General features: G+C 41.1%; 1 protein-coding gene across 1 annotated transcript; it reads left to right on the plus strand.

The window, feature by feature from the left end:
• Nucleotides 1-4,047: 4,047 nt before the first annotated feature.
• LACTB (lactamase beta) lies at nucleotides 4,048-26,510 on the plus strand. Its single transcript, XM_075208375.1, has 6 exons — nucleotides 4,048-4,469; nucleotides 5,754-5,820; nucleotides 12,158-12,348; nucleotides 15,812-16,133; nucleotides 17,468-17,633; nucleotides 22,355-26,510. Exons 1-6 carry the CDS (start codon nucleotides 4,284-4,286, stop codon nucleotides 22,860-22,862), a joined length of 1,440 nt encoding a protein of 479 aa, XP_075064476.1. The 5' UTR covers nucleotides 4,048-4,283; the 3' UTR covers nucleotides 22,863-26,510.
• Nucleotides 26,511-26,556: the final 46 nt, after the last annotated feature.

Here is a 26,556-nt window from a genome sequence, read left to right on the forward strand (position 1 = left end):
ACAGGTAGAGACTAGGGTCAAATTTGATAGCAACCAATTAACCTACTAGTATGTTTTTGGAGTGTGGGAGGAAACCGGAGCACCCGGAGGAAACCCACGCAATCACAGGGAGAACATACAAACTCCGCACAGATAAGGCCGTGGTCGGGAATTGAACTCATGACCCTAGCGCTGTGAGGCAGAAGTGCTACCACTTCGCCACTGTGCTGCCCCATGTGTATGTAACATGATTTAGATATAGAGTTGATGTGGGGAATAAACGACAGTTGTGAATCAAGGATTACACCCAGGCAACGAGCTTGCGGGGTGGGATTTATGGTCATGTTATCAACAGAAATAGAAATGTCAGGCAGGAAGCTTCTGTTTTTGGGTAGGAATATTATTAATTCAGTTTTTGAAAGATTGAGTTTGAGTTGGCGAGAAGACATCCAAGATGAAATGTCAGAAAGACAGTCAGTAACGCAAGACAACACAGATGGTGAAAGATCAGGAGAGGATAGATAAATTTGTGTATCCTCCGCATAGAGATGATACTGAAATCCGAAGGAGCTTATTAGTTTTCCAAGAGAAGTGGTGTAGATAGAAAATAGCAGAGGACATAGGACTGAGCCTTACGGTACTCCAACTGATAAAGGAAGTGGAGCAGAGGTGGATCCAGAGAAATTAACACTGAAAGAGCGATTAGATAGGTAAGATGAGAACCAGGATAGGACAGTGCCTTCAGGACCTAGGGATTGTAGCGTTTGTATGAGGAGAGAGTGGTCAACAGTGTCAAATGCAGCAGAGAGATCCAGGAGAATTAGAAGAGAGTAATGGTTATTATTTTTTGCTGTGAACAAATCATTGACAACCTTGGTCAGCGCAGTCTCTGTGGAGTGTTGGGAGCGAAAGCCTGACTGAAGAGGATCCAATAGGTTGTTTGCTGAAAGTGTGTGAGGCGAGTGTAGGCAATTCTCTCGAGAAGCTTGGAGGGGCATGGGAGCTGGGAGATGGGGCGGTAATTTACGAGAGAGTAAGGGTCAGAATTCTGTTTTTTTTAAATGGGAGTAATCACTGCATGCTTGAATAGTGATGGAAAAATACCAGTAGAAAGATTTAGTTAGAGGGGGAATGAGCACAGGAGACATACCCGACATTCAGTGAGGAGTGGCGCAGAGAGGACCCAGCAAGAAGACAGAAGATTTGAAAGAAGCCAATACAAAGGTAAGTAAAGGAATGGAGGCAAGGGGAGGAAAACAAAGGCACAGAGTGATGGAGACGGGGGCAGAATGGCACAGTGATGAAGGAGAGGGGGTGCAGCATGAGAGTGAAGAAGGAGAGGGGGGGAAGGATGGCACAGTGTAATGAAGGGGGGAGCAGCATGGCACAGTGAAGGAGGGCGCAGTGTGATCATAAGGGGCACAGAGTGATGATGAAGGGGCACAGTAATGTGTGTGTGATGGCAAAGGGGGCTTGTGGTAATGTTTGTGTGAAGGCACAGGGGGCTTGTGGCAATGTAGTGTAAGGTAGGTGGTAGCTAATTACTGGGTGCAATTTTGTTTGTGGGGTGATGGTGGGGCAATTTAATATTGGGGACTATTAATTTAAGATGCAGTGTTTTGGGGGCTATTGAATGTGGGGGTGAGTTTGGGAAGAAGAGGTGTCTTCATTAAATGTGACTATGAATTATTTAATGACATTATTTAATGACAGATGGTTGCAGGAAATAAGTATATTTATAAAATGTAAATACTATTAATTTATTGCTGGGGCTGTTTGGAGGGCGGGAAATAGGTTTATTTATTAAATGGGAATACTATTATTTTAATGTTGAGGGTAGAGGCCTAATTATTAATCGTGGGTGCTATTGATTTAACGCAGGGGCTGGTTGGAATATTTTTTTCCAAATAGGGCCCGTAACATTCCAGGATCCAGACAAGCCGCAACTAAAGAAACCTGCAGCCACAGGTGGTGAAAGTGACAAGAACAGGTAGGAGAGAGCAGTACAGTCTGTGAAATGTTGTGATTCTAGTGGGACAATCCCAATTTTTGGTAAGTGTTCTGCCCAATGTAAGGGGCAGGCCTAGACTGTGAACTCTTTATGTACACACTGAATTCTTTATATACTACACTATGGTGCTAGATGTCCTCAAAGTCAGGAGTGCTGGAACATATGTCACGCTTCGGTGACCGGGCACTGTACCCTTGTGCCAATGGTGTACACAACAATGCAACAATTTTTTTTCTGTAGGAGGGTGGCCTAGTGCTTTCACCTGCTCGCCAGGCCCCAATGATGCATAGCCACACCCCCAATTGTATAACCACACTCACTACCACTTCTGCGCCGTCGCACAGCGGCAACGCAAACTTTTTTACACACTCGTCGGTAAGGGGGGGACCCATGAAGTTGTTGGACCAGGGCCCTGAATTCCTCTTGGCAGCCCTGCCTGTGGGAAGCTTCACCTTTCCTAGTAAAGGAGACATCATAATACCTCTACAGCACTGCCACTGCCAGATGCTGTAGAAGGTATGCTATTATTGCTTTAAAAAAGAAGTGCAGCTTGACAGTCTCTGCTGCTATATCTGGTAATCATTTGCAACACACACATACTCTTTTTGGATTGTGGGAGTAGCAACCAGAGGAAACCCATGCAAACATGGGGAGAACATACAAACTCCACACAGATAAGGCTATGGTCAGGAATTGAACTCATGACCTCAGTGCTGTGAGGCAGAAGTGCTAACCACTAAGTCACCATGCTGCCCAATATATGCAATTCAATAAGGCTATATTTTATTTTGTGCAATTAGAGTACTTTATTTTGTGCTATCTAAATGGGGCGTATTATTTTATTGGTGTATACTGGTTTTTTTTACGAAAGTACTAACTGTTTGCAGAACAGTTCAACCTGGTGTCAATTTGTGCTACGAGCCCTCAATGATTGTTACTCTAGTCCCACTAATTTGCATTGACCCTTTAAAAACTATGTTGACCTTTGGTGAGAAGGGGCTATACATGCCCTGGGAACTGATTTGTCTAGAAATTCCCTGTAAATACATGCACCATTTTATATTACTACTTGGGTGATTTTTATTTAATGGGGGTGGGTATGTGCATGGTCCAGTAGACTATTACTATGGTGTTCACTGTCTTCATAGACATTTGTGTTTGTTAATTGGTGTTCACAGATGCAGCTTGCTAAAGACAAACCGATCCTGGATTTTCTATTCAAATTTGGCAACATATTTAACCTGAATGTTTTTCTATAATCTCTCAAAAAAGACAAAGCTTGAGTTGGCCACACAGAGCAAATCTAGTCACTAGGCACCAATTGACAGGATCAATGCCCAATTTCACCATACATGTCGGTGCCCAAATTGGATGGGATCCAACTCCCCCGGCAGAGCATCACTCCCGGCATCATTAATTAGGTTGGAAGATGGCTGCACAATGGTTGGTCACTGCAATTATTAACATTCCAGGTCATTTTCTGATCACACACACTGCTATATGGGGCCAGTTGCCTTATATCTGCTGCAAAATTGTAGAGTGTGGTCTGCATAAAATACCTTTTCCCCAAATAACTAGAAACTAGATGTTTTCAAGATGCTAAAGCTGGCCACATACAGGATGAGCCTTTTTCTCAGCTCCAGTGCCAGGGAAAGTGTTTAATTTGTCCTCATACATTAGTGGCCAATTGGGATGAGATCTAGCTAGGGCCAGCAGGTCAGCTGCTTGCATAGTGGTGCAGCTTACAAGGGGAAAGGGGTCCTCCAAAGGAGGAGAGGTGTGTAGGCTACCCAGCTTCCACCAGACTTGGGTCTAGCTGTTGTTCAACTGTTTGGGCCATTTGGCCAGAGCACTTCTTGCTTTACAAGGGTCTGGTAATAAGGTCTGAAGGTGATTGTGCACATAGCTTCATAGTACTTAGGCCCCACAGGCATACAATTGCTTGATATTGGCTGCAATAAAGTATTCTAATATGTCAATGTCAACATTGCAGTATATTTTAGCATTTTAAGTCTAATACAGGAACATATTTTATATATATTTTAGACCATTGCCGTTCTAAACAATATATAGTTAATCTTTGCAATATTTCACACCCCTAGAATCTTAATTTGGTTTAGTCCTTATTACTGAATAAATGGTTTATTTTGGCGACGGCCTGTACCATGTCACTGAGGAAGGTAATATGAGGCCCGGCCCTCCTCGCTCTTTCCTGGTGTAGACTGCGGCAAGTTGCAGGCGGAGTAAGTGTAAGATTTAGGACTGCGCTTGTGATTGCGAGGTTCCAGGAAGCATGTTGTCCCGGTTAGCGAGACCTGGCCGTGGTCTCCCACGGATCTTACTGGGCCTAGGCTTGGCCGTGGCAGCGGTAAGACTCGCCGAGGGGTCCAAGGAGGAGGACGGACAGAGAAAGAGGAAACGCCGAGGAGTCTACAGTACAGCTATAGACAGAAGCCGGGAGTTACTACAGCGAATCAAGGTAAGTAAGTGAGAGGGGATCTGTGCTCAGTGCTGGAATTTTATATGTTATAGGTCGGATCGAGAAGGACTATGTATAACATGGGTGCAAAGTAATACAGAATGTTTATACATCGTTGTTCAACAACTCCCAGCTGCTGCCTCTTCTAGGAGGTTGTAGTTTATCAGCAGCTGGAGACTCACAAATTGACTATTCAGGGTTAAATTAACTATATTATATTGTTTATATTGTTGCAGTCCATCGGATTCAATAGTCTGCAAAAGTTACTATTACATAGCGGATTGTTTTGTTGTCTTTAGTTGACAGGGCTTTATTTTTGTGTCATTTTGCAGTAAATGTTATTTTATTCACAGGCATTGTTTAGAATAAACATATCCCAATTAGTCAACTACCAATTATTCAACTACAAAAAGAACTACAAAAAGTTCATCCTAAACTCAACTGGCTAGTTCTTGGTGATGTAGTGCCAGTTATGTGGCGTTTGCACATATTTTGGTATTGGTGCCCAGAAAAAAAGAATGTTAATCATATTTTTTTGTCATTTTTATTATTATTATTATTATTTGTAAACTTTTTTTTAATTAACCAGGTGAAAAACTGGAGAGTAATCGATTTCCTCTATCATGTAAACTGCCTTCATATGAAGGAGTCTATTTAACAAGTGGTGAAGAGCCAAAGTGCCAGAGTAAACATCGGCAAAAGGTTCTTTCGCCAATTTTTCTTATTTATAAAAGGATTAACACTGGAGAAAACAGATATCTCCTGTATTAACCTAATTAACGCCACTTACTGCTGTCTCCATAGAACTCCATAGGCACAGTAGTATTCTGCAATTTTTTAAGCAACGGATCTCTATTCCAGGATAGTGATTGTCTTTTTCAGTGGGATCTAGCAGATTCCTCCCATATAGCACTTTCTCCATTCGCCAGCAGTGTTAGGCAGCCGGTGGACTGAAAAATGGCTTATTGAAGGAGGAGGGAGGGGGTCCTCTCAGGGCAGTTCAGTGTTGGTAATTTGCAGTGTTACTGCATTATGTATCATTGTGACTTGCACACGTAATTATTGTTACCACTGCTGAAGACTATATAGATCACAAAATATGTTCAGAGCACAGCAGGTAGAAATGTAAAAACAAGTTTTTGTAAATGAGTCCTACACTGTGAAACATTGTGGCACCTACAACTATGGTGTTTATTAAAACACTAACAGAAACCCCCTTATGTAAGTTACCAAAGTCTTAGAAACTGAAAATCCTACCAGTGTCTTTTTTTTTTTTTTGTTCAGGATGAAGTGGGATCTCCAGGAATGGTGGTGGGTGTCTCTGTCGATGGAGAATCTGTTTGGACAGAAGGTGAGTATCACTGGATTAACATACAGAGCGTATTTTGGATGTACAAATGTTTGTGTAGCATAAAATGCCGCACATTAGCACTGTGCATGCCCAGAAAACAAGCCACACGCATATGCGTACATGCAGAGTTACGTGTATCTATATTTACGCCTCTTTATGTCTCGAGAGGTGAAACGGTGGAAGGAAGGGGCCAAGTACAATAAGGATGATTTCACGCAAATGCGGCTGAGGCAGACCAGCAGACGCATACACATGTCTGGAGCTGTATCTTTTGCACCTGCTAGAGGACAGGTTAAAATACACATTGATGATGATTGTCACCAGCACTAAGTAGCTGCTTCTCATTGGCTGATTGTGAATCCATCTCTGAAGCTGATATAGGTACTTTCTTCATTGTTTGTGCCTATATTATAGGATTTGGTGGGCATATTTTAAAGATGGTTTTGCTATTATAATTCATAGTTGAGAAGGAATATTATATCTGCTGTATAATGATAAGCCTAATTAAATGTGTGTGTTTGCTATCAAAATAAATGTTGAGTTTTCGTGTGGCAATAATCTGGTTGCGTGTATGCATATATGTGTGTGTACATAAGCCTGATGTAAGCCTGTCGTATATACTACATGTGCAGAACTGGAGATGCCTGTAACTCGGCATATGGGTGTAAATATCCTATTTTTATAGTGGGTTTATTTTTTGGGGTAAATTACGTCCAACATGCATTCTTCTCAACAGCAGGCTTGCTGTTTTGAATATTCAATTTCTACTAAAGTAAAAGTATATAAGGGGTTATATAATGGAAATAAAATACTTAAATCAATTTATGTTGACAAAATACAATCACAATAAGATTTTCTGGTATGACAACAGACTACAGAAAATTGAACCACACAAAGCTCAATTGTTTGTACAGGTGTAATTTAGTAACCCAGACAAAGAACAGATTATTGAGTTGGTTCTTATTTGTGACAGTTACAAACTGTCTTATAAGGCTTTCAGACAATAATGTACAATGTAATGAAATTAAGCAAAGTACATATTCATGTAAAATTAGTTAAAAAGAAAAAAAAAAGTTCAATTAAATTATAAGACAGATTGTACAAATGCATGATTGATGTTCATCATGGTCATTATAGCGTCACATAGGTGCAAAATCTATGTCTCATAACTAACTTATGTAAAGATCCATGTAACTGAAACTAATACCGCATTCACACTGCCTAAAAAAACCTGGGTTTTTGCCGGGGCGAGCTCCGACAACCCAGCTCGAGGCTCAGTGTGAAAGGGGGTCAGTGCGAAATCCCAGGTCTGATGACCCGAGACTTTTGGAGGGTTATTCCCGTGTCAACCTGAGTCTCGTATAAAGAAGCTGATTGTGGGTATTGGGGACGCTGGAGGATGATAATATTTCAATGCTGCAGAGATGAGAAAGGAGCAAACATGACAGATTGACTAGATGACGAGGTGCGAGAGCTGTTGGCCGTTAGAGGAGAGGAGGAGATCAAAAAGCAGATCATAGGCACTGTAAAGGATGAAACGGTGTACTATAACATAGCAAAAATATTAACAGATAAAATAAAATAGTACTAACAGATCTTGCCATGATTAAAGCAATGCTGTGAACAGTCAATACTAACTTTGGCCTCATGTTTGTGTGCCAAGAAAAAAAAAAAAAGTCCCCTTTAAATGACCTCACCATTTTTCAGCCAATCAAAACTTCTCTTGTGATGACACTCACTTATTGTCAGGGCAGGACCTAGGTTCAGTGTGAATGGGGTCGACCCGGGAAATTCCCGGGTTCAAGGTGCAGTGTGAATGGGGTCTCCTAACTGGGATGCTCTGTGATTCGGAAAAAACTCAGCTTGAAAAACCCGGGATATTGCAGGAGCAGTAATGTGAAAGTAGTATAAGTTGTATCTCAAAGGGTTGTGCCTGACTTGGTATGCAGGCCCTTACTGTACTGCACTTGTACATGATCGCCCCTGATCCACCTCTCCAAGCACATGGGGCCTCAAGTACAAGATACATGCATCAATTTTCGCACTAAGATACATCTTTACAACATATAAATTCACTTATATGCAACTCTAAATCCTAAGAATCTAACAAATTGCTTTACATCTCCCACAATTGTATGAATCTGCTTGCTTGGAACCTAGCAGGCTGCCAGTTTGTATTAACAAATTGGGGGTGAAGGGGATTACAGCAAATAATATTTCTCTTTCCTACCATTGGGGGATACTGCAAGACATTGGGGTATAGTAGGTGGGACTAGGCGTTTAGGCACTTATTAACTTGTTTGTTCCTCACACTCCTCCCCTACTATGCCCCTCTTCTCCAGCTGAGACCTCAGTTTTTTCTAAGTGCCTAGGAGATAGGTCACTTTGGTATAAGTTCCTGCTTATACTGTTATTAGTTATAGGTTTTCACCTTTTTTTTTTATTTCCTCTTTAGGTGCTGCGCAGGGATCGAACCAAGACCCAGAGTAGTGTAAAGCCCGAGGCTCCCTTCACACTGGTCCCTGCGGAGGAAGCATAAGCTGCTGAGCTGACTCGCCCCTAGCACAGCTTGCCGGCAACTCTCCCCTAGTTTAGAACAAGCAGTTGCAGGACACATACAGCCTGCCAGAATGGCAGGACTGAGCAGCTGTTTGTAGGTCCGGCGGGAGGGAATCTATTACAGCCTCTCCTCCCGTCACAACATATTTGCGGCAGTGTCCCCCTAGGTAATGAGCATTGAACGGAAGTCATCTATGGGGGACAGTCGGCGATCCCATGGGAGGCGGTATGCTGAAAACAGCATGGCAGCCTGGGCACATTAACTCTGCCAAGCGCTTAATACTAACAGCCGGCAGCCATGTTATAGGCTGTTCGGCGATGCAGAGAGGCAGACTGGACAGCGGAAGCAGGGAGACGGAACTTCCCCTCCTCCAGCAGCATATAGATAGATGTGTATGAGATGAGACAGATTTATTCTGTTACACCTGTCTTACCATTGTATTATGTCTAAAAGGGCACCTTCAGGGGTAAAACACTGGTTCGTCTGTACTGCATTATATATGTACATTTCTTCCCGTCAGCTCCACTAGGCCACATCAAGGGCGGTCTTAAATCCCTCGTTCCTTTTCCTTCCTGGGGTCGGGGTGCCTCATCAAGTAGTCGCTTCTTAACTCCCATAGGAGCATATAGTACCTGCACAGGTGCAGCTAGGTGAAGAACCTATATACCTGGTGGTATTTCCAGAGGTTAGGATATTTTATTCCAACCTCTTCCTGGCCCACAGACGGATCCTTTCGTTCCATTTAAGCTGGCAGTCTCTCATCAGGCATGCCTGCATTCTCTTGCTTCGAATGTAGTCACTACGCACAGTCATTGCAGGCAGTGAGCAAAAAGATTCCTTGGCCTCAATATACATCACCTCGGTCGTCTTACGTGTACCAGTCTGAAAGGGGGCACCGGTGTTTCTTTCGCGTTAGCGGTACAGAAATTTCTGTTCCGGCTCAGGGTCCTGCATTTCATTTTGCACATTGCGCCTCGTGAGTTTCCAAGCTTATGGTGGTTAGAGCAGGGCTACGACGCATGTGGCGAGTCATGATAGTACCGTGTCTACACGACCACTTTCCGAGTGCTCCGACATCTCTCTATCACTAATATATCTCCATCCGGTTCCTGGAAACACACGTCTGGGTACAGAAACTACATAGGTCCCCACCCAATCTGTCACAGCACAAACATTTCTTAAACCTAAGTTTCTATACTGGGTCTCACAGGGTCCTCCTACAGGGGGAAAGGGGCCCTCCCATTTCAGCGCAGGAAAAGGTTGCTCCTGGCGCAGAGACAAGTTTTCTTTTCTCAGTTGCATGAGGCTTCTGGAATACAGGGTACCAACGTTCGGGGTAGAAATGTTTGCATGTTCCATTCTCGACATCTCTGAAGGGAAATTTCCCGGAAGGGAGCAGATTCCCGGGTTATTGGACTCACACATCATCTCTCTGTCCTAACCCACATGTCTATCTCTCTCACAGTGGTTAGCCAGACAGTCAGGAGTGAGGTCAGTCGTTCACCAGCTCCTTGACCCCAGTCCGGACAGGCTCTAGTCTGTTAGATGAAAACGGATTAATCAGATTCTTGGGGTTCCAGGGTCTTTTGGGTCCTCCCAAGAAAACTGCTCTTTCATATCTGGTACTCAGGGTTCACAAGATGTGGCGTCAGGCCCAGCAGGTCCTTATCAGGAAACCTCCAGGCAATCAGTCACATAATGCCATGGCTGTTGCATTTCTGTAGCACCACAGGGGTGAATAGGTGGAGGCCGAGAGTCTCGACAGGCAGGCAATTAACCAGGTGGAAGGGTCTCTCCACAGAGACATCCTTTGTCCTCCTGGTGGAGTTTTGGGGGCACTTTGGACTTTATCCCCCGGGCATCCATACTTATCTCAGGTCACACCCCCCCTTCACCCCCACCCCCCCGTTACTGATTATCTTCTATAGACCCTTAAGTGAAATTCTCCAATACCAGGATGTTCCCTGGAGCTTCGGTCTGGTGTTGCTGTCGTTTCCACGTCGCATGTTCTCAACCTTTCGCCTACCTCTGGGGCCAAATAGATTCTGTCGGGGGCCTCTTTCTGACACTCTTTATATCATCTAGCTTGGCGCAGTGGCGTTGGGAAAACCCTAGCCTTAGGGCCAAAGGTTCTACGCAGGAAGCTGCTTCGTACCTTGAATAGAGTCTGTAAGGCATTTTGCTCACCCGTTCTCCTGGGTCTAGAAACAGTGCAGAGTTTTCTTACATCGCTTTCTTTCGCAAGCAGGCTCTGATATGGGACACCTCCTAGGTTCCCGCAAGGTACAGGGGTTCAGTGAATTGCACTCCCACATTTTACTTTCCCAGGAGAATAGAGAGGTGCGTTGCTCTGGCCCATTTTGGTTCAAAGGATAGTATCTGCATTACACTTCACTCAGGAGCTTGTGGTCGAGCATTCTGTTATTCTTTCTCCTTTCCGTGTGACACTTTTCCTCGGTTGGATGCTGTTGGGTGCCAAATTGCCCGCAGATTCCCTATCCATGGAACTAATGTCCTCTTCTTTTATTCAATAGCAGAACTGGTCAGTTTGCAGACACACATGTCCGCTACATCCCTTCCACCATTCTGTGGGAGGTTTGCGCCCTTTATCCTGTTCGGGTGACTTTAGAGATCACACTCCAGGACGGTTGGCGCTTCTTGGACGGCATGTCAGGGTGCTTCGGTAAGGCAGTTGCGCAGGATGGCAACGTCTACATTTTTTGGTTGCATGGCTTTGCGTTCACTGATGTGAGCTTTGGTAGTAGAGTGTTGCGCGGAGCCGTTCAAGAGCAATCCCTCCCTTAGAGACAGCTTTGGTATGTCCCAATGTCTGTGTCCCCCAATGGTAGGCAAGAGAAAAGATTTTTACTCACCGTAAAATCGATTTCTCTTACTCCATTGGGGGACACTGCGCAACCTCCCTTGCTATGAAAGTAGTGCTGTTTTTGGTGGTTATTTTCTGTATTGCTTCTCCTTTCTTCCTGGCTTAGTTATACAAAACTGAGGTCTGAGCTGGATAGGAGGGGCATAGTAGGGGAGCAGTTTAGGGAACAAAGAAGTTGATAAGTGCTTAACTCCTAGTCCCACCTACTATTCCCAATGTCTCGCAGTATCCCCCAGTGGAGTAAGAGAAATCGATTTTTACGGTGAGTAAAAAATCGTCTTTTATATACGAATACATACGTGTAAACTGACAAGGACTCAAGATTAGTAGAACCAAAAGGGCATAGCTGCAGTATGGGCAGATCAGACTTGTGATTTGTGCAGATTGGGGGTGTGGTGTACTTTGCTGCATTTCAATTAGCCATGCTGTGAAGTATGAGTTAGTATAATAAAATAGATTGGTATCCATATTAACTTTTTGCAAAGGTTTTACTTGGCTAAAACATAACCCTCTAACATATCTCCACTAATACGTCCCTGTTTATTCATATTCACAAACCTATTCCTAGAAGAGTACATAATGGGGGAATTCAATTATCACCAGAATAGCGCAGTGCTAAGTATAGAATGAGCTTCTGTAAAATGAGCCTCACACAGCAATTTAAACAGCTTTATTTTGTAACTACAGATTAACAGATTATGGCAAAAAAAGTGTTGTGTGGGGCTTTTGTTTTATATGTATAATCTTAGGTACATGAATTGAAGTTTTGCAATAACTGGACTTTAAAAACAATAATGTTCCTAGCAATAAAATGCCATTACCGTATACCAGAAGAGATTGGTCATGTAGAAATGAGATGGTGTTTGAATGTTTTCTGTGCTCCTTTCCCATAGGGCTTGGTTTTGCTGATGTGGAGAACCGGATTCCATGTTCACCAGAGAGTGTCATGCGCGTAGCCAGTATCAGCAAGTCCTTTACCATGACGGCACTGGCCAAGCTTTGGGAAGAGAATCGGCTAGATCTAGACGCACCAGTACAGAAGTATGTACCGGAGTTCCCGGAAAAGGAGTTTGAAGGTGAAAAGGTGTGGAGGAGGGTATTCACAGTGCTACTGTACCTGTTGTTGTGAAAGCTGCTAAAATTATAATGGTAAATGCTGTTCTGTTTAAACTGATATTCTATTAGCGTCTTTCAGAAGATCAACACTGCCACTTTACAGTCTTCATTTTTCCATGTGCACTAAACCTACGTGTTACACATCAAATATATAAAACACATTTATATATGTAAAAAACACATTTGTGACAATAAAATAATTATTGTTATAGATGTATTACCTGCATACACAAAAATGGTTATAGTACACTGTTAAGTGTACACTGTTTATATGCAACTGCAACAATTTAACATCAAAGCTTCACATAAACATGTACATCTATGTAATCATCATCATTTATATAGCGCCAACATATTCCGTAGCGCTTTACAATTAGGGACAAACATAGTAAACTAATAAACAAACTGGGTAAAGCAGACAAAGAGGAGAGAATGCCCTGCTCGCAAGCTTACAATCTATGGGGCAATGGGAGTTTGACACATGAGGTTAAGTCTACATTTTGCATTTCGGCCCAGCCAGACTGCAAAGGTAAAAGTGACTCATAAGCTAAATGATCCTGTCACACAACAATGTTGGTCAGGGGGTAGTTGTCTTGTGTGAAATTGTGTAACGGGTGGTAATAGGGTAATGTAGTGAGGTTAAGAGGGTGGTTTAGGAATATTATAAGCTTGTCTGAAGAGGTGGGTTTTGTGAGTTTGTAGACCAGAGGAGAGTCTTATTGTGCAAGGGAGAGAATTCCATAGAGTGGGTGCAGCCCAAAAAAAGTCCTGTAACCGGGAATGGGAGGATGTAATAAGGGTGGATGAGAGACGCAGATCTTGTGCAGAACGGAGTTGCCGAGTTGGGAGATATTTTGATTCGAGAGGAGATGTATGTTGGTGCAGCTTTGTTGATGGCCTTGTAGGTTAGTAAAAGTATTTTATATTGGATTCAGTAGAAAACAGGCAGCCAGTGTAGAGACATAAAGAGTGATTCAACAGAGGAATAACGATTTGCAAGGAAAATCAATCTTGCCGCAGCGTGCAAAATAGATTGTAGGGGTTTGAGTCTGTTTTGGGGAAGACCAGTAAGGAGGGAATTGCAATAGTCAATGCGGGAGATAAGTGCATGAATTAAGGTTTTTGCAGTGTCTTGCGTGAGATATGTGCGAATTCTGGAAATGTTCTTTAGATGTAAGTAGCAGGATTTAGATATAGAGTCAATGTGGGGAACAAAGGATAGGTGTGAGTCAAGGATTAAACCTAGGCAGCGAGCTTGTGGGGTGGGATTTATGGTCATGTTATCAACAGAGATAGAAATGTCAGGTATGCTCTTGTTGGCGGGTGGGAATATTATTAACTCTGTTTTAGAAAGATTAAGTTTGAGTTGGCGAGAGGACATCCAAGATGAAATGGCAGAAAGACAGTCAGTTACACGGGACAACACTGATGTTGAGTGATCAGGAGAGGATAGATAGATTTGGGTATCATCTGCATAGAGACGATACTGAAATACTGAGCTTATTAGATTTCCAAGAGAAGCGGTATAGATAGAGAACAGCAGAGGACCTAGCACTGAGCCTTGTGGTATTCCAACTGATAAAGGAAGCAGAGCAGAGGTGGCCCGTAGAAATTAACAGTGAAAGAGCGATTAGATAGGTAGGATGAAAACCAGGATAGAACAGTGTCTTGAAGACCTAGGAATTGCAGCGTTTGTATGAGAAGAGAGTGGTCAACGGTGTCAAATGCAGCCGAGAGATCCAGGAGAATTAGCAGAGAGTAATGCCATTTAGTTTTAGCAGTGATCTTGTTTTTTTAGAATAGGAGTAATCACTGCGTGCTTGTATAGTGATGGAAAGATGCCAGTAGTGAGTGAGAGATTACAGATTTTAGTTAGAGGTGAAATGAGCACAGGAGACTTCTCTGAGGGCATAGTCTACAATATAACTGCTGCGTGGAGCCACAGATGTTCACTGTAACTACTACTATTTCTCTGGTAAAATGTATGTTACAGGCTATCCAGCTAACCACTCTAACCTCTGCAAGGTTCCCCATCACTATATATAAAATGCCAGATTGAAATGTTCACCATAGTCCTATTCATATATAAAATCAGTGACCCTTCCCATGTAGCAGTAGTCAATGTTTACAATAATTGATGTTTCAACTGTGTAAATGACATATAATTGCAGGAATCAGTATGTAATGAAGAAGACACAACCCGAACCTTTAATAATAATAATAATCATCGTATTAATAGAGTTAGTGGACAATAAGGGAAACATCAGTATAAAGGAACTTAATAGGCCGTTGGGCCACCACATGCTTTACGTGGCATTGAGCCTACCACTTGCATTGTTCCAGAATATCAGATAAATACTCCATTTGGAGACCACACTCACTCTGTGGATGGGGCATTATCATCTTGAAACACGCCCTTCATGACAGGAAAGAAAAGGCAGAACATGGGGTGAAGATGTAAATTTTTCAATTGATCTGTGTTGCTCACTTCAAATTAATGCAAAGATATCGCAACCCTGGAGTATGCACTTCCACCCACTGTTGCCCTTATGCTGATGGTTTTCCCCTCAGTGTTACATGCAGACTTCTACTTAGACTGTTGCTCATCAATTGTCAAGTTGAGCTGTCTTGGTCACTGAAGCTCCTGCCAAGCACAGATCCACTATGCTAGCTGTAATTACAGGCAACGCCCTTGGACATGCTCGGATGAACCACACCTTGATCTCGTTTTCTTGTGTCTTGTCCCTCATTTGCCCAGTAAATGAGGGACAAGTCTTGTTGTGCCGAGGGAGATTATTCCACAGAGTGGGTGCAGCCCAAAAAAGTACTGTATTCGGGAACTAGAGTATTGTAGTGAGGGAGGATGAGAGGCTCAGGTGTTGGGCACAGTGAAGGCATTATGTATAGAGGTTTTAAGACAAGCAAAGAGATGTATGTTGGTGCCGTTTTGTTAATGGCTTTATATATTAGAAGTATTTTATATTTGGGTTCAGTAAAGTGCAGAGGGCGGCCCTTCTGAGAAACAGGGATAGCCAGAGCAGTTTGGTTATCTGCACAAATTTATTGGTTTCGGACAAAATGGACCTGTGTGTGTCTGTGTGGTAAGGGAATTTAGTAAGCTCCAATGGGGAAGGGACTGATGTGAATGATTAGATATGTAATGTGATTGGCGCTATAAAAATTGATGATAATATAGTTCATTAAGTTTTAATTTTTCGTTTTGGAAACAAAATAGAAGGACCCTTTTTATCCATTTGCAATATTATAATAATGTAAAAAATCATATGCAACTTGGGTATAGCAGAAAATTTGAGCGATTCGTTGCCAGTGTGGAGAATCTGAAACGCCCTGTTCTCAATGTTTGCTGCTTCTCTACTCTTATTGTATATTCAGCTTCATATAAGTTTTCCAAGTTGTGGTCTTTCTTTCAGGTGACAATAACCACCAGATTACTGGTCTCGCATCTAAGTGGGATCCGGCATTATGAGAAGGATATCCAGAAAATCAGAAAAAAAATTGCTAAGAAATCTTTGGAGAAAGCAGCATCTCCAGAGAGTACCCCAGAGAAAGTGCTACCAGATAATGCCGGACCTGCGAAAGATGGGGAACACTGCAAAATAAAAAAAACAAATACTACAAAATCCCAGAAGTGTTTATCAATGGAACCAGAAGAGTTTTATATCAAGGACACGTTTGAGAGTGTGATAGATTCCTTGGAGCTTTTTAAAAATGATCCTTTGGTTTTTAAACCAGGTAGGAATGCCAGACGCATGAGGATATACACATGGCATGGGCTGTTTTGTGCTTGGGCTGAGCATCTGGAATCACTTTCAACGTACACTGGAGCCTCTGTCTCAAGAGGACTGCACATAAAAACTATTAGCAGTCACCTTTCAACCACATTATGCTGCACCCCCAATAATTATCCAATAGATGTGTATCTCATAATTTTTGCCCATTATTGTGATATCATGTAGCATGACTGGCTAGCTTAGCTCTTCACAGGACAACATAACAGCACAGAGATCCGTTGATGATTACGCCTCATAGAATTGCATTGTTTTCTATTCCAAACTGCCTATGTTGTCCACACGAACAGCAATGCAATTATGTGGCTCGGATGAGACTGCAAGGAAAATTATGCAGATATCTAGTGATAAGCTCAACAAAACTCTCATATGAACAAGCCCATAAAATAGCCAGACTATACTTCCTTTTTGCCACATGATATCACATGTTTGAATACAATGAAGTGTAAAAGAGGAAAGACAGGAGAACAGAGTTCCTTTGTAGGCTTTGTCTGTTATCTAATCACAGTTTCTATCTGCCTTACTTCTCTGACTTCCACATATTCTTCTTCTTTTTTTTTAACCTCATGTATTTTGTCTTTTACTTGTCCTTGACACTTGGACTAGGTACACATTGTTGAAAATTTCTCCTGTTGCGATATAGTTAACAATTTTACCACCGATTACAAGAAAGAAAAAAAAAAAGTCCCGATCAGTATGCCAATTCATGTGTACACACTAAACACATTTTACACGATTTACCTTAAGATCTGTGCTCTTCATCTGTCATAACCATCGGCTGAAAAGATCATGACTCTGCACACCCCATAGAGATCTATGGATACTGTCGCTCATGAGTGCATACACACTGCAGAACTGGAAAGACATCTTTCCATCATTTAATGAGTTTTTATTTTTAGTTCTGTTTAAAAATCAAATGAAACCATGCGATATCAGGCTGAACACTCGTTTATCGTGTGATTGGTCGGTAATCGTCTGAAAACCCTGTAGTGCAGTGGATCCCAAACTTTCTTAGTTTGAGGCACCTTTAGGGTCTCCATAATTTTTTCAAGGCACCCCTAAGCCAAAATAATTACCAAGTAGTCACCCACCTTACCACCAGCCCTGGTCACGGCACCCCAGGGAGGTCGCCACGGCACCCAGTTTGGGAACCACTGCTGTAGTCTGTACCCAGTCTTAGCCTATTTCCGTATATAGTATTGCTTAATTTTCATACCTATCATCTGACGATTTTATCACTTATCTTTATGTTGTTAAGCCATTTGCTTTGCTTTTCAGGGTCGCAGTTCCTATATTCCACTCATGCATGGACCTTGCTAAGTGCTGTGGTAGAGCGTGCCTCAGGGCGCAAGTTCCTGGATCACATGATGCAGATGTTTAAAGATCTGGGTATGAAGAACACCGTTCCTGAGGAGCATGAGCCAATTATATACAACAGAGCCAGGTACATGCGCATAGCTGTGCAGTGATGCGGACAGGGAAGCACAGGCATATGATTTACTGAACTATATACTGTAGGAGTAGTTTCATATATGTAAAATTATTTTTATTTATTTTTTTTGCTGTATTGGTGAACATCCATAAACAATATAAAGTGATTACAAAATCTATTTGAAGATAAATATCGGTCTTCACAAATTTAAATATTGTAGTATTAACAGAAACGCATGCACCATACAAAAATGAGCTATTCCAAGTTTTTTTCCTCCCACTCTTATTATTAACACTCTTTTTTTTATATTGTGTCAAAATATTCTGCAGCAGTATACAGTCAGACATATATTTGATTATATAAAGACAAGATGGGAGCTTTCAATAAAACAGAAAGAGGGAGGGCCCGGCTCACAAGAGTTTAAAATATAACTTAAAGACTATATCTCATTGGTGGTGGTTGTGCATGCATTAAATCACTTGTATCAGAGAGCCAGTGAACACTAGAAGAGGGTAGGGAGGGTTAAGTTGTATAGATTTTTAATAATAGTAATGCAGATCCCTTCCTAACTAAGTTAAGGAGGTAGTTTTAATTTCTTCCTTGAAAATTATTTTGGTTTCATGTCTAATTCTTTGCCACAATATCCTCTCAATGTCTCAAATTCCTTTTATTGGCTCAGCTGTAGGACGCATAGAAGGGGTGGAAATTTTAGAGAGCAATACCATTCTGGCAAAGGAACATAGAGATCCCTATGTCTGATATGTTGGGGCCAAGTGAGAGAGAGTATCTGTTTGCACATATTTGCTGTGCTTGGGGACAAGCGGAGAAGTAATTCCATTACTACTTTTTGGCTTAATTTATTTTCCTTGAGATGAATTAAATTGTATATTTTTGCTTGGCTTGCAATTTGTGTCATTGAACCCAACATTGGAATATTGACAAAGCATCTACATCCTAAAGTGAAAACGAACATTCCTAAAATAAGTTTGCTTTCTAGTACAACAGACATAAAACATACATAAACATTTTTTCAGACCTACGTGTACTGTGGTATAGCACAGAGCACAGTATGGCAACTTGTGCACCTTTCACTCCCCTGTCCCAAGCATAACTGATTCATGTCCACTACAGTCCTATTTTCACTGTGTCCAGCATAACCGCCTCATGCCAACTATACACTGTCCAGCAGAACCTCATAATAACCACAGCCGTGTGCCTACCATACATTACACTACGCTCAGCATAGCTCTATGCACACCATATTCTTCATGTACTAAGTATGTCCTAATAGAGCCCTAACCCTTCTAACCTTTATTCTCATCTCTTTGTTGGTGGTTAGTGGTTAATTCCTATCCCCAGCTGCTAATATACTAGTTTGCATATCAATGTTTTTTTGCTGCCTTTTTTTTTTTTTTTTATAAATAAAACACCTATTAAAGTTTGTTTTCTAACATATCTACTTTTTGCTGGAGAGTCCAGTTTATCTGTATTGAGTATGAAATGTACTAGAGTTTGGGCTTTTAAATCCACTTTCCCTACAAAAGATAGAAATAGAAAATTGCAGTAGTCCAATGCTTCATTCAGGAGGTTCATGTGAAAATATCACAATTGATAGTGCCAAACAACTTTCCTATAATTTCACCACTACAATGAGCAGGTTGGCAATTAAGCGAGGTCCTAAGTGAGGAGAATTATGTTTTGGAAGAGGACATTTAAATGGGGATCGGGTATGCCGAGAAGGATGATATAGAAATAGCTAAGGGACATTATAGTTGCAGTATACAGCCTACTATGTCATGTCTTCTTCATGTGCTATAAGTGTGTATACCTACCTTTTATGTATGTGGCCACTCTAATTGAATAATGATACACACACACACACACACACACAAGGACTGAATATGTACTAAACCTAATATAATATACTAAACTTTTGTTTTTTTGTTTTTTTTGGCTTTTTGTTTTTCCTTGTACTAATAGATTTTTGCTTTTTTGCTTTCCCTTGGTCTCTGACATATTTATGGTTGCAGAACATTCCAGAGAACTGCATATCTACATTACATGTATATCAAATTTATTCCTTGCACACCTGGTACGTCCTTGGCCCTCGCAGTTAGTTATCTAGACACAAAAGTTCTCTTGCTTTAAGAAAAACAATCCACACCCCAGGGCAGATAGATGTCTAAGGAACCATTCAGCGTGCAAGAATGCTAGGGGCAGTGGTCAAGAAACCACAAAACATGCCACAATTATGATGTTTTTCCTCTGACTCTGCACAATAAATGTGTCCTGGAGTGCCCTTCAGCAAGGAAATTACCAGGCTACTGTTCTAAACCCATGATGGTGATTCTCTTCCTGCCGCTTAGGAATTACCCTTCAGCATGAAAGATCTAAAATCTGAGCAATGCACTGTAAAATTGTTATCAAGAGGGGCTTTAAATGAATTATTCTATCAAAGTGGGAATATATTATATCTTGTTCACAATAGTTGTGCATACTTGTTTATGGCTAGAAATGTATACATAAACTGAATAACTGCTGCAAAGGGAACTTTTGTTTTTTCTTTTAGACTCATAACTAGCACAAGTCTCAGTAGGAGAAAGTATTGCATGAATTAAAAATGTGATTGTATTGCCACCTGCTGGCTGTTACTATAACTTCATGGTGTTTGCTTGGGTTTTCTAGAGTGATCATACAGAGACATTAGGGGCTCCATTACAAATATGCACTGTGAAAATGGGTAAAATCTAATGCACACATTAGACTGTTTCCAGCTATATAGAACACAGTCTACTCAATGTATAACTAGTTTGGGAAATGTCTATCATATACAATACAGAAACTACTATATAAATGGTATTGCTTCTAGAGGACACCTGAATTATATATAATATGGATTTAATGTTAAACCTTAAACACTTGCACACTGGATCTGTACAATGCATGAGGCACATAAAATTACATCATTGAGCTTCTGGCATTCATAATTAACTTTATTTTTTTAAAGGAGGTTGTTTAATAACATTTTTATTTATAGATTTAGTAACAAACTGGCCATGCATTAAACTGTTCTTATGAAAGTATGTATGGTTATGTCGCCTCCTCTTGTTCTTCACATACTCTCACCTGGTTTCTGGTGGTGTTTGTTAGATGGAGGGGTAGAGACAGCGCCAGTGCCTTACTCCATGGTACTGTAAATGTGTATGTATATAATATTGTGTTTCGCACTAAACAAGCACTCAGATGACATACTGAGATGTCCCTATATTATTAGTGTTTGCATTAACATTATCTTAGATTACATATAATAAGTGCCGGTGTGCATTAATGAATTGTATCTGTATTCTCAAAAAAAAGTTGTAGAAAAACTCATTTATGAAAAATCATATTTAATTAAAAACCATAACCTAAAAAAAAACAACTCCCCACAAGCAACACATCCAAATGATGTCATACAACTTCTGTATGTGACATACAAGAGATTTAGGGCTAGATTTACTAAACTGCGGGTTTGAAAAAGTGGAAATGTTGCCCATAGCAACCAATCTGACTCTAGCTATCATTTTGTAGAATGTACTAAATAAATGACATAAATAATCTGATTGGTTGCTATAGGCAATATTTCCACTTATTCAAACCCGCCGTTTAGTAAATCTAGCCCTTAGTAATAATCACAATGCTTTTTTTGCCACAAGCAACTTTACAATCTCCATGCTCTTGACATCGCCCTCTTGTGATCGGAAGGTGTAGTGCTCACAGCAGCTGCTAAGATTACCAAGATTCACATTCTTCAGCACCAGAGAATTATGTCCAGTACTATTTTGTGAGGAAGTAAATACCCTCCAAATGGCAGCTCATTATCTATTGTCTGTGGATACAATTATGCATAAATCTCACTTTTTACAGTTTGATGTATAAGTATCAATGGCTTTGTCTTTTGAGCCTGTCCTGAAAATAAGAGGCAGCTGTATTTTCACTATCTGTGCCTATAGCCTAAAGAGTCTGATCTATGTGCCTTTTAGTGAATGGCAATAGCAAACATGATTGTATGCAGATCCTATAAGTACCTTGCACAGCAGCACAAGATAATTTCAAATTAAATGAGAAAATGATTTGAGATCAATAGAGGGAGACATTAACGTTACACTTAACATTTATAGCTTTAATACAATTAACGTACGAACAATCTTGTGTCTCTAACCTATAACCCACCATTTGACAATAAATATATTACAGTGTTTGTAGAGAAAGAAGGTTTTTAAACCCATGAAGTTATAACTTAATTCTTTCTGTCAGTCTACCCCACCCCTTAGATTGTACGCTCCTTTGAGCAGGGTCTTCTCTCCTCCTGTCTCCACCACTTTTACTCTGCTCACCAGCTACCTAGCCTTCCTCCTCAATGACCCCCTTCCCCCTGGGGGGTCTCCCTCTTTTTCGTGCCCCCCTCCCTAGGTGCCACTGTTGGTGGACCTACCCCTCTCCCTTCCCCCACCTCTCTAGCTGTGCCCTGAGTTACTGTGATTATTGTTTACTGTTCTGTGCTGTCTGACCTCATATTGTAATTTTGTTTGTCCCTGTAAGGCGCTACGGACACCTAGTGGCGCCCTATAAATAAAAATTAATAATAATAATTATGTAGTAACAACCTTATGTTTCTGTCTGAGGAGTGTGAATCACAGCGCTAAAAGGATAGTTATTTCATCTATTTTTGTCTCTGTCGTTGTCGCTTACAGATTTTACAATTTCAGTGACAAGAAGCGTCTGGTGAACAGTCCCTACGTTGACAACTCCTACAAGTGGGCTGGTGGTGGGTTCCTCTCCACTGTAAATGATCTTCTAATGTTTGGAAATGTTCTCTTGTATAGTTACCAGGCCCAGGGAACTGCCACGGTTTTACCAGGATACCTTAAACCAGACACAATTTCCATGGTGTGGCGACAAGTCCCCAATACTGAAATGAGTTGGGACAAAGATGGAAAATATGCCATGGGATGGGGAACTGTGGAAAGGAAGCAGGTTTGTGGCCTGTGTAAGCATCAGAAACATTACATATCGCACACAGGAGGGGCAGTTGGAGCTAGCAGTGTCATACTAATTCTACCTGAGGAAGACAGTCCCACGCAGACCCCACCAAAAGGAGTGGTGGTAACCATAATAGCAAACATGCAGAGTACAGGGCTCAACAGCACAGCCTTAAAGATTGCACTGGAATTTGATAAAGCCAAGGCTGCACATGTATAAGCTGCACAGTTTTGTTTTTTTTTCTACATCAGTAATAATGGATCTTGTGGCTGATGACTTGGATCCATATTTTTATTGTAATTAAACAAAAAGTGAGATTTTATAATGGTATGCATGAACTAATAAATCTGAATAATAAAAATGTAAGTTAAGTAGATAATTAAATCAGAACCCAGCATCTGTTTGATGTACATAAAGTCAAATCTAACTTCTACTGTGAAATGGTTTAATGTTACATTGCTGGCTATTCCATGTTTACTATACCTATACACACACCCACTGGTTGAAGTGGGCCTGTATGCCATACCAGCACTTCTCCCCACGTGATACACAGGAAGTGAGCTATTTGCATAGGCCTCAGGGCATTTGGTCTCCATAAAAATGGTTGCCATCAGATATAATTCAGTCAATCGGACACAGAATGTAAGATAAAAGTTAATTTAACTGAAACGGATGTTCGGGTGAAATGTCGATTTAGGAACTCATCAACAGAGTGAACAAACATGGAGTTCTCCTGTTTATTGTTTCTACATAACTCTGTTACATGCTCAGCATTCACCTCATGGCACAGGGAGGTTGGTCATATAGTTAACATTTTAGTACGTTAGTGATTGACCCAGATTTCATTGCAATGGGGTGAGAATACCAGGGTAAATGTGCCTTTTTTGTTTCCCAACTGCATGGTGTAACTGAAAGCAGCCTAATGCATCAGTCTGGCTTCCCATAGGCAATTAGTAGATAAAGAAAACACCGTTTATTGTACAACACTGCAATTTACAGGCATAAATAGCAGTAAGTCATTGCACCAATTCCAACACCCAACCCTGCCCAGAAGGAGCTCTAGTCATCACTTACCGATGGCAGTGTCCTGGCAGCTAAGTCACATTATTCTGCTCCTCCATCAGCTCGATAAGTTGCAGGCCAGTAGTGTGCACTATTTACTAACTAGTTCAACAGGAGCAGTGACCCTAGCCAGAACTGTCCAAGCAAGAGACTTTTGGTGGGGCGATGCTGTCTTTTATGCCCGTTAGTTTCCACTGTGGTGTGGCCTCTGCAGGGCAGGAGTTAGATAACGCATGGCTGCTGATCAGTGGGACTAACCTGCTACACCCAGTTTTCAGGTAACAGTTGGCACCATGTAGTGGGTGGCTCGGAACAGTCTAACTGGACAGGAAGATGAACACAGTGCCTGCACAACCATCAAGGGGAGCATAAGTCACATTAACCCCCTGGACAACCCTGGTCCATCCCTATGTAGTCTCTTCTAGGGAAATGGTTCTGGAGCTGATCGGTACAACATGTCTGACTGCTAGTGAGGGAATTTCCCATAACGTCTTATGCAAGTAGTGGGTACAGCTCCTCGGGTGACTGCTCTGATAACCACATTTGATAGTAGATCCTATAGGGAACATGTTAATCTACTCCATGGTGCATAGGAGACCCACCTAGTGACATTTAAGAATTTTGCATAATATGAAAATGACAAACTAGGATACAATACCATAATAGTACAAGATAGTGAGGATGCAAAGTGGGCTTAACCTTTATAATGTGCAGCATGCTGCTTATACCACAAATGAGGAGGGGCACAGTGGCCTCTGCTTTATACCATGATCAATACATTCATGTGAACTGTACAGAACCACTGCTCTAGATCTACATACTAGATGTTATTATCTGTGTGTGTGATCACCATCTCGCCCATGTCTCAGAGGGGATGGCCTTGAGTCGCTTAATATCTCATCGTATTTTACTAAAGTGTGTTAGAAGCATCTAAAACTAGGGCTAAGATTAATTTAAACCCATAAAATTCTCTAAAGCTTTGGGTGTTAGGTGGACCTTAGCCATTCCATATTCCACCACTTTTAAATTTCAACTTCAATCAATATATATCACTATATCTAAAAACAAGACAGTAGTTGTAAGTCAGACAGTAAGTTGGAAAGGAAGATTTGTTTGGATCACAAGAAATATAAATAGACCAGAATTAATAGGATTATTTATATGAAATGTACAAGTTAAATTCTACTGCAACACATTAGTTGATAAATGCACATTTAAGTTAACCAAATAGTACATTTTAAATCAACACTGCCATCAAGTACAATTTTGGGGGTCTCACTATGATTAGAGCTCCCCTATGCCGCACTGACAATTTGAGTGTCTAAAGCTCTGTTTGGATTTCAAATCTCCCAGTTAGTATATGTGTTAGAAATGTACAGCGCTGCCATTGACGTAGGGACAAAGGATCTAGTACAGCAGTGGAGGGGAAGAGTTTATCTGGGGGTCCTATATTGGGACAGCACAGATTTGTTAATTGGAATTGATATAAATTTAATAGTTAATTGAAAATATTCTTCAAAATCATCTACCATGTACAATACACATTTCAGTCCTGGTGATTGCCCACTTTTTGTCAGAGTTCCCCCAAGGGACTGAAACAGTTTATGCAGTCTTATATGGGAAGTACCATGCTGGAGGTAATGATTTTCATGTAAGGCCTTGCCCCAACCAGCAGAAGTGCTGAGCTGCCACAGCACTGGTACTTTCAACAGTATGTAGCCATCTAACTAGACAGCTCAATACTACTGGACAAAAAAAAAAAAGACAAAATAGGACAGGTCACTTGCTAATTAACTGTGACATTAACATTTGTTGTTGACATACTGAAGCTTTATCGGAGATGAGGGAATATGTATTTTAGGCGGATAGAACTTACAACTTTACTTACAAAAAAATCCATGATCTCAGGCAGTGGCTTTCCTGCTTTCCCTTTCTTTTCAGATTTGCTATTGTCCCAAATGCCAGCAGAAACAGATTTATGATTATTGCAAGATAAATTAGAAATTAGTGACTTGCATCCTCTGCCCTAAAAAATGGTTTTCATTGATTAACACCATGAAAGATAGATCTGATACTTCCCCCATAAGTAAAATTCACACTAAACACATTGTAAGATCAAAAAGAAAAGACAAAAGGTTATGTTCAATCTTTCAATGAACGAACTGCATAACCGATTACATCTTGTTTCTTCTCCACATTTCAGTCCACCCTACATTAGTGGAGTAACAGTTTATGACCTCCTAAAAATTCAGTGTCTGGAGTTTCAGAAATGTCTGAGAATGTAATTGCTGTGCAAATGTTTCCATAAGCCATAAAATTGGGGGACATTTAGAATGTAAAACTCTGTAATCAGCAGGGCCCTTCCTACCTTGTATGTCCCTGTTTTATGTATGTCCAGTTTTCACTACGGTCCGGCACTGCGGGGCACTGTTTTGCCTTACAAATCACTGATCATTATGAAAACTGGTGCAAAGTGAAAGGGGGCATTGGCCATATAAGCCAAGCAGCTGTGTGCTTTTATTTTCTAAACTGAACTGGAAAACTTAGTAATGTTGCATATATAAACCAATCTGTAACTTTTTTCTTTGCACCAGTTTTCACAGAATGTCCTTGGTTAGATCTTTGCCACATTGTTCCAATAGATAGTTTGAAGAAAGTCAGATAGTTGTTTTTATATAACATATATTCACAGGCAATACCACAGACTTCAATATATTTAGTCATACACTGAAACGATTATTGTGTTTACACCCTGTAATGTCTAGTATGTATTAGTAATAAATCCTTCATTTAAAACTCTAAAAATGTTGGTGCCGGTCTGTTCTATCCAATGAACTTGGTTCTAACCACC

Source organism: Mixophyes fleayi, chromosome 4 (genome assembly GCF_038048845.1).
Source record: "Mixophyes fleayi isolate aMixFle1 chromosome 4, aMixFle1.hap1, whole genome shotgun sequence".
Classification (NCBI taxonomy): Eukaryota; Metazoa; Chordata; class Amphibia; order Anura; family Limnodynastidae; genus Mixophyes; species Mixophyes fleayi.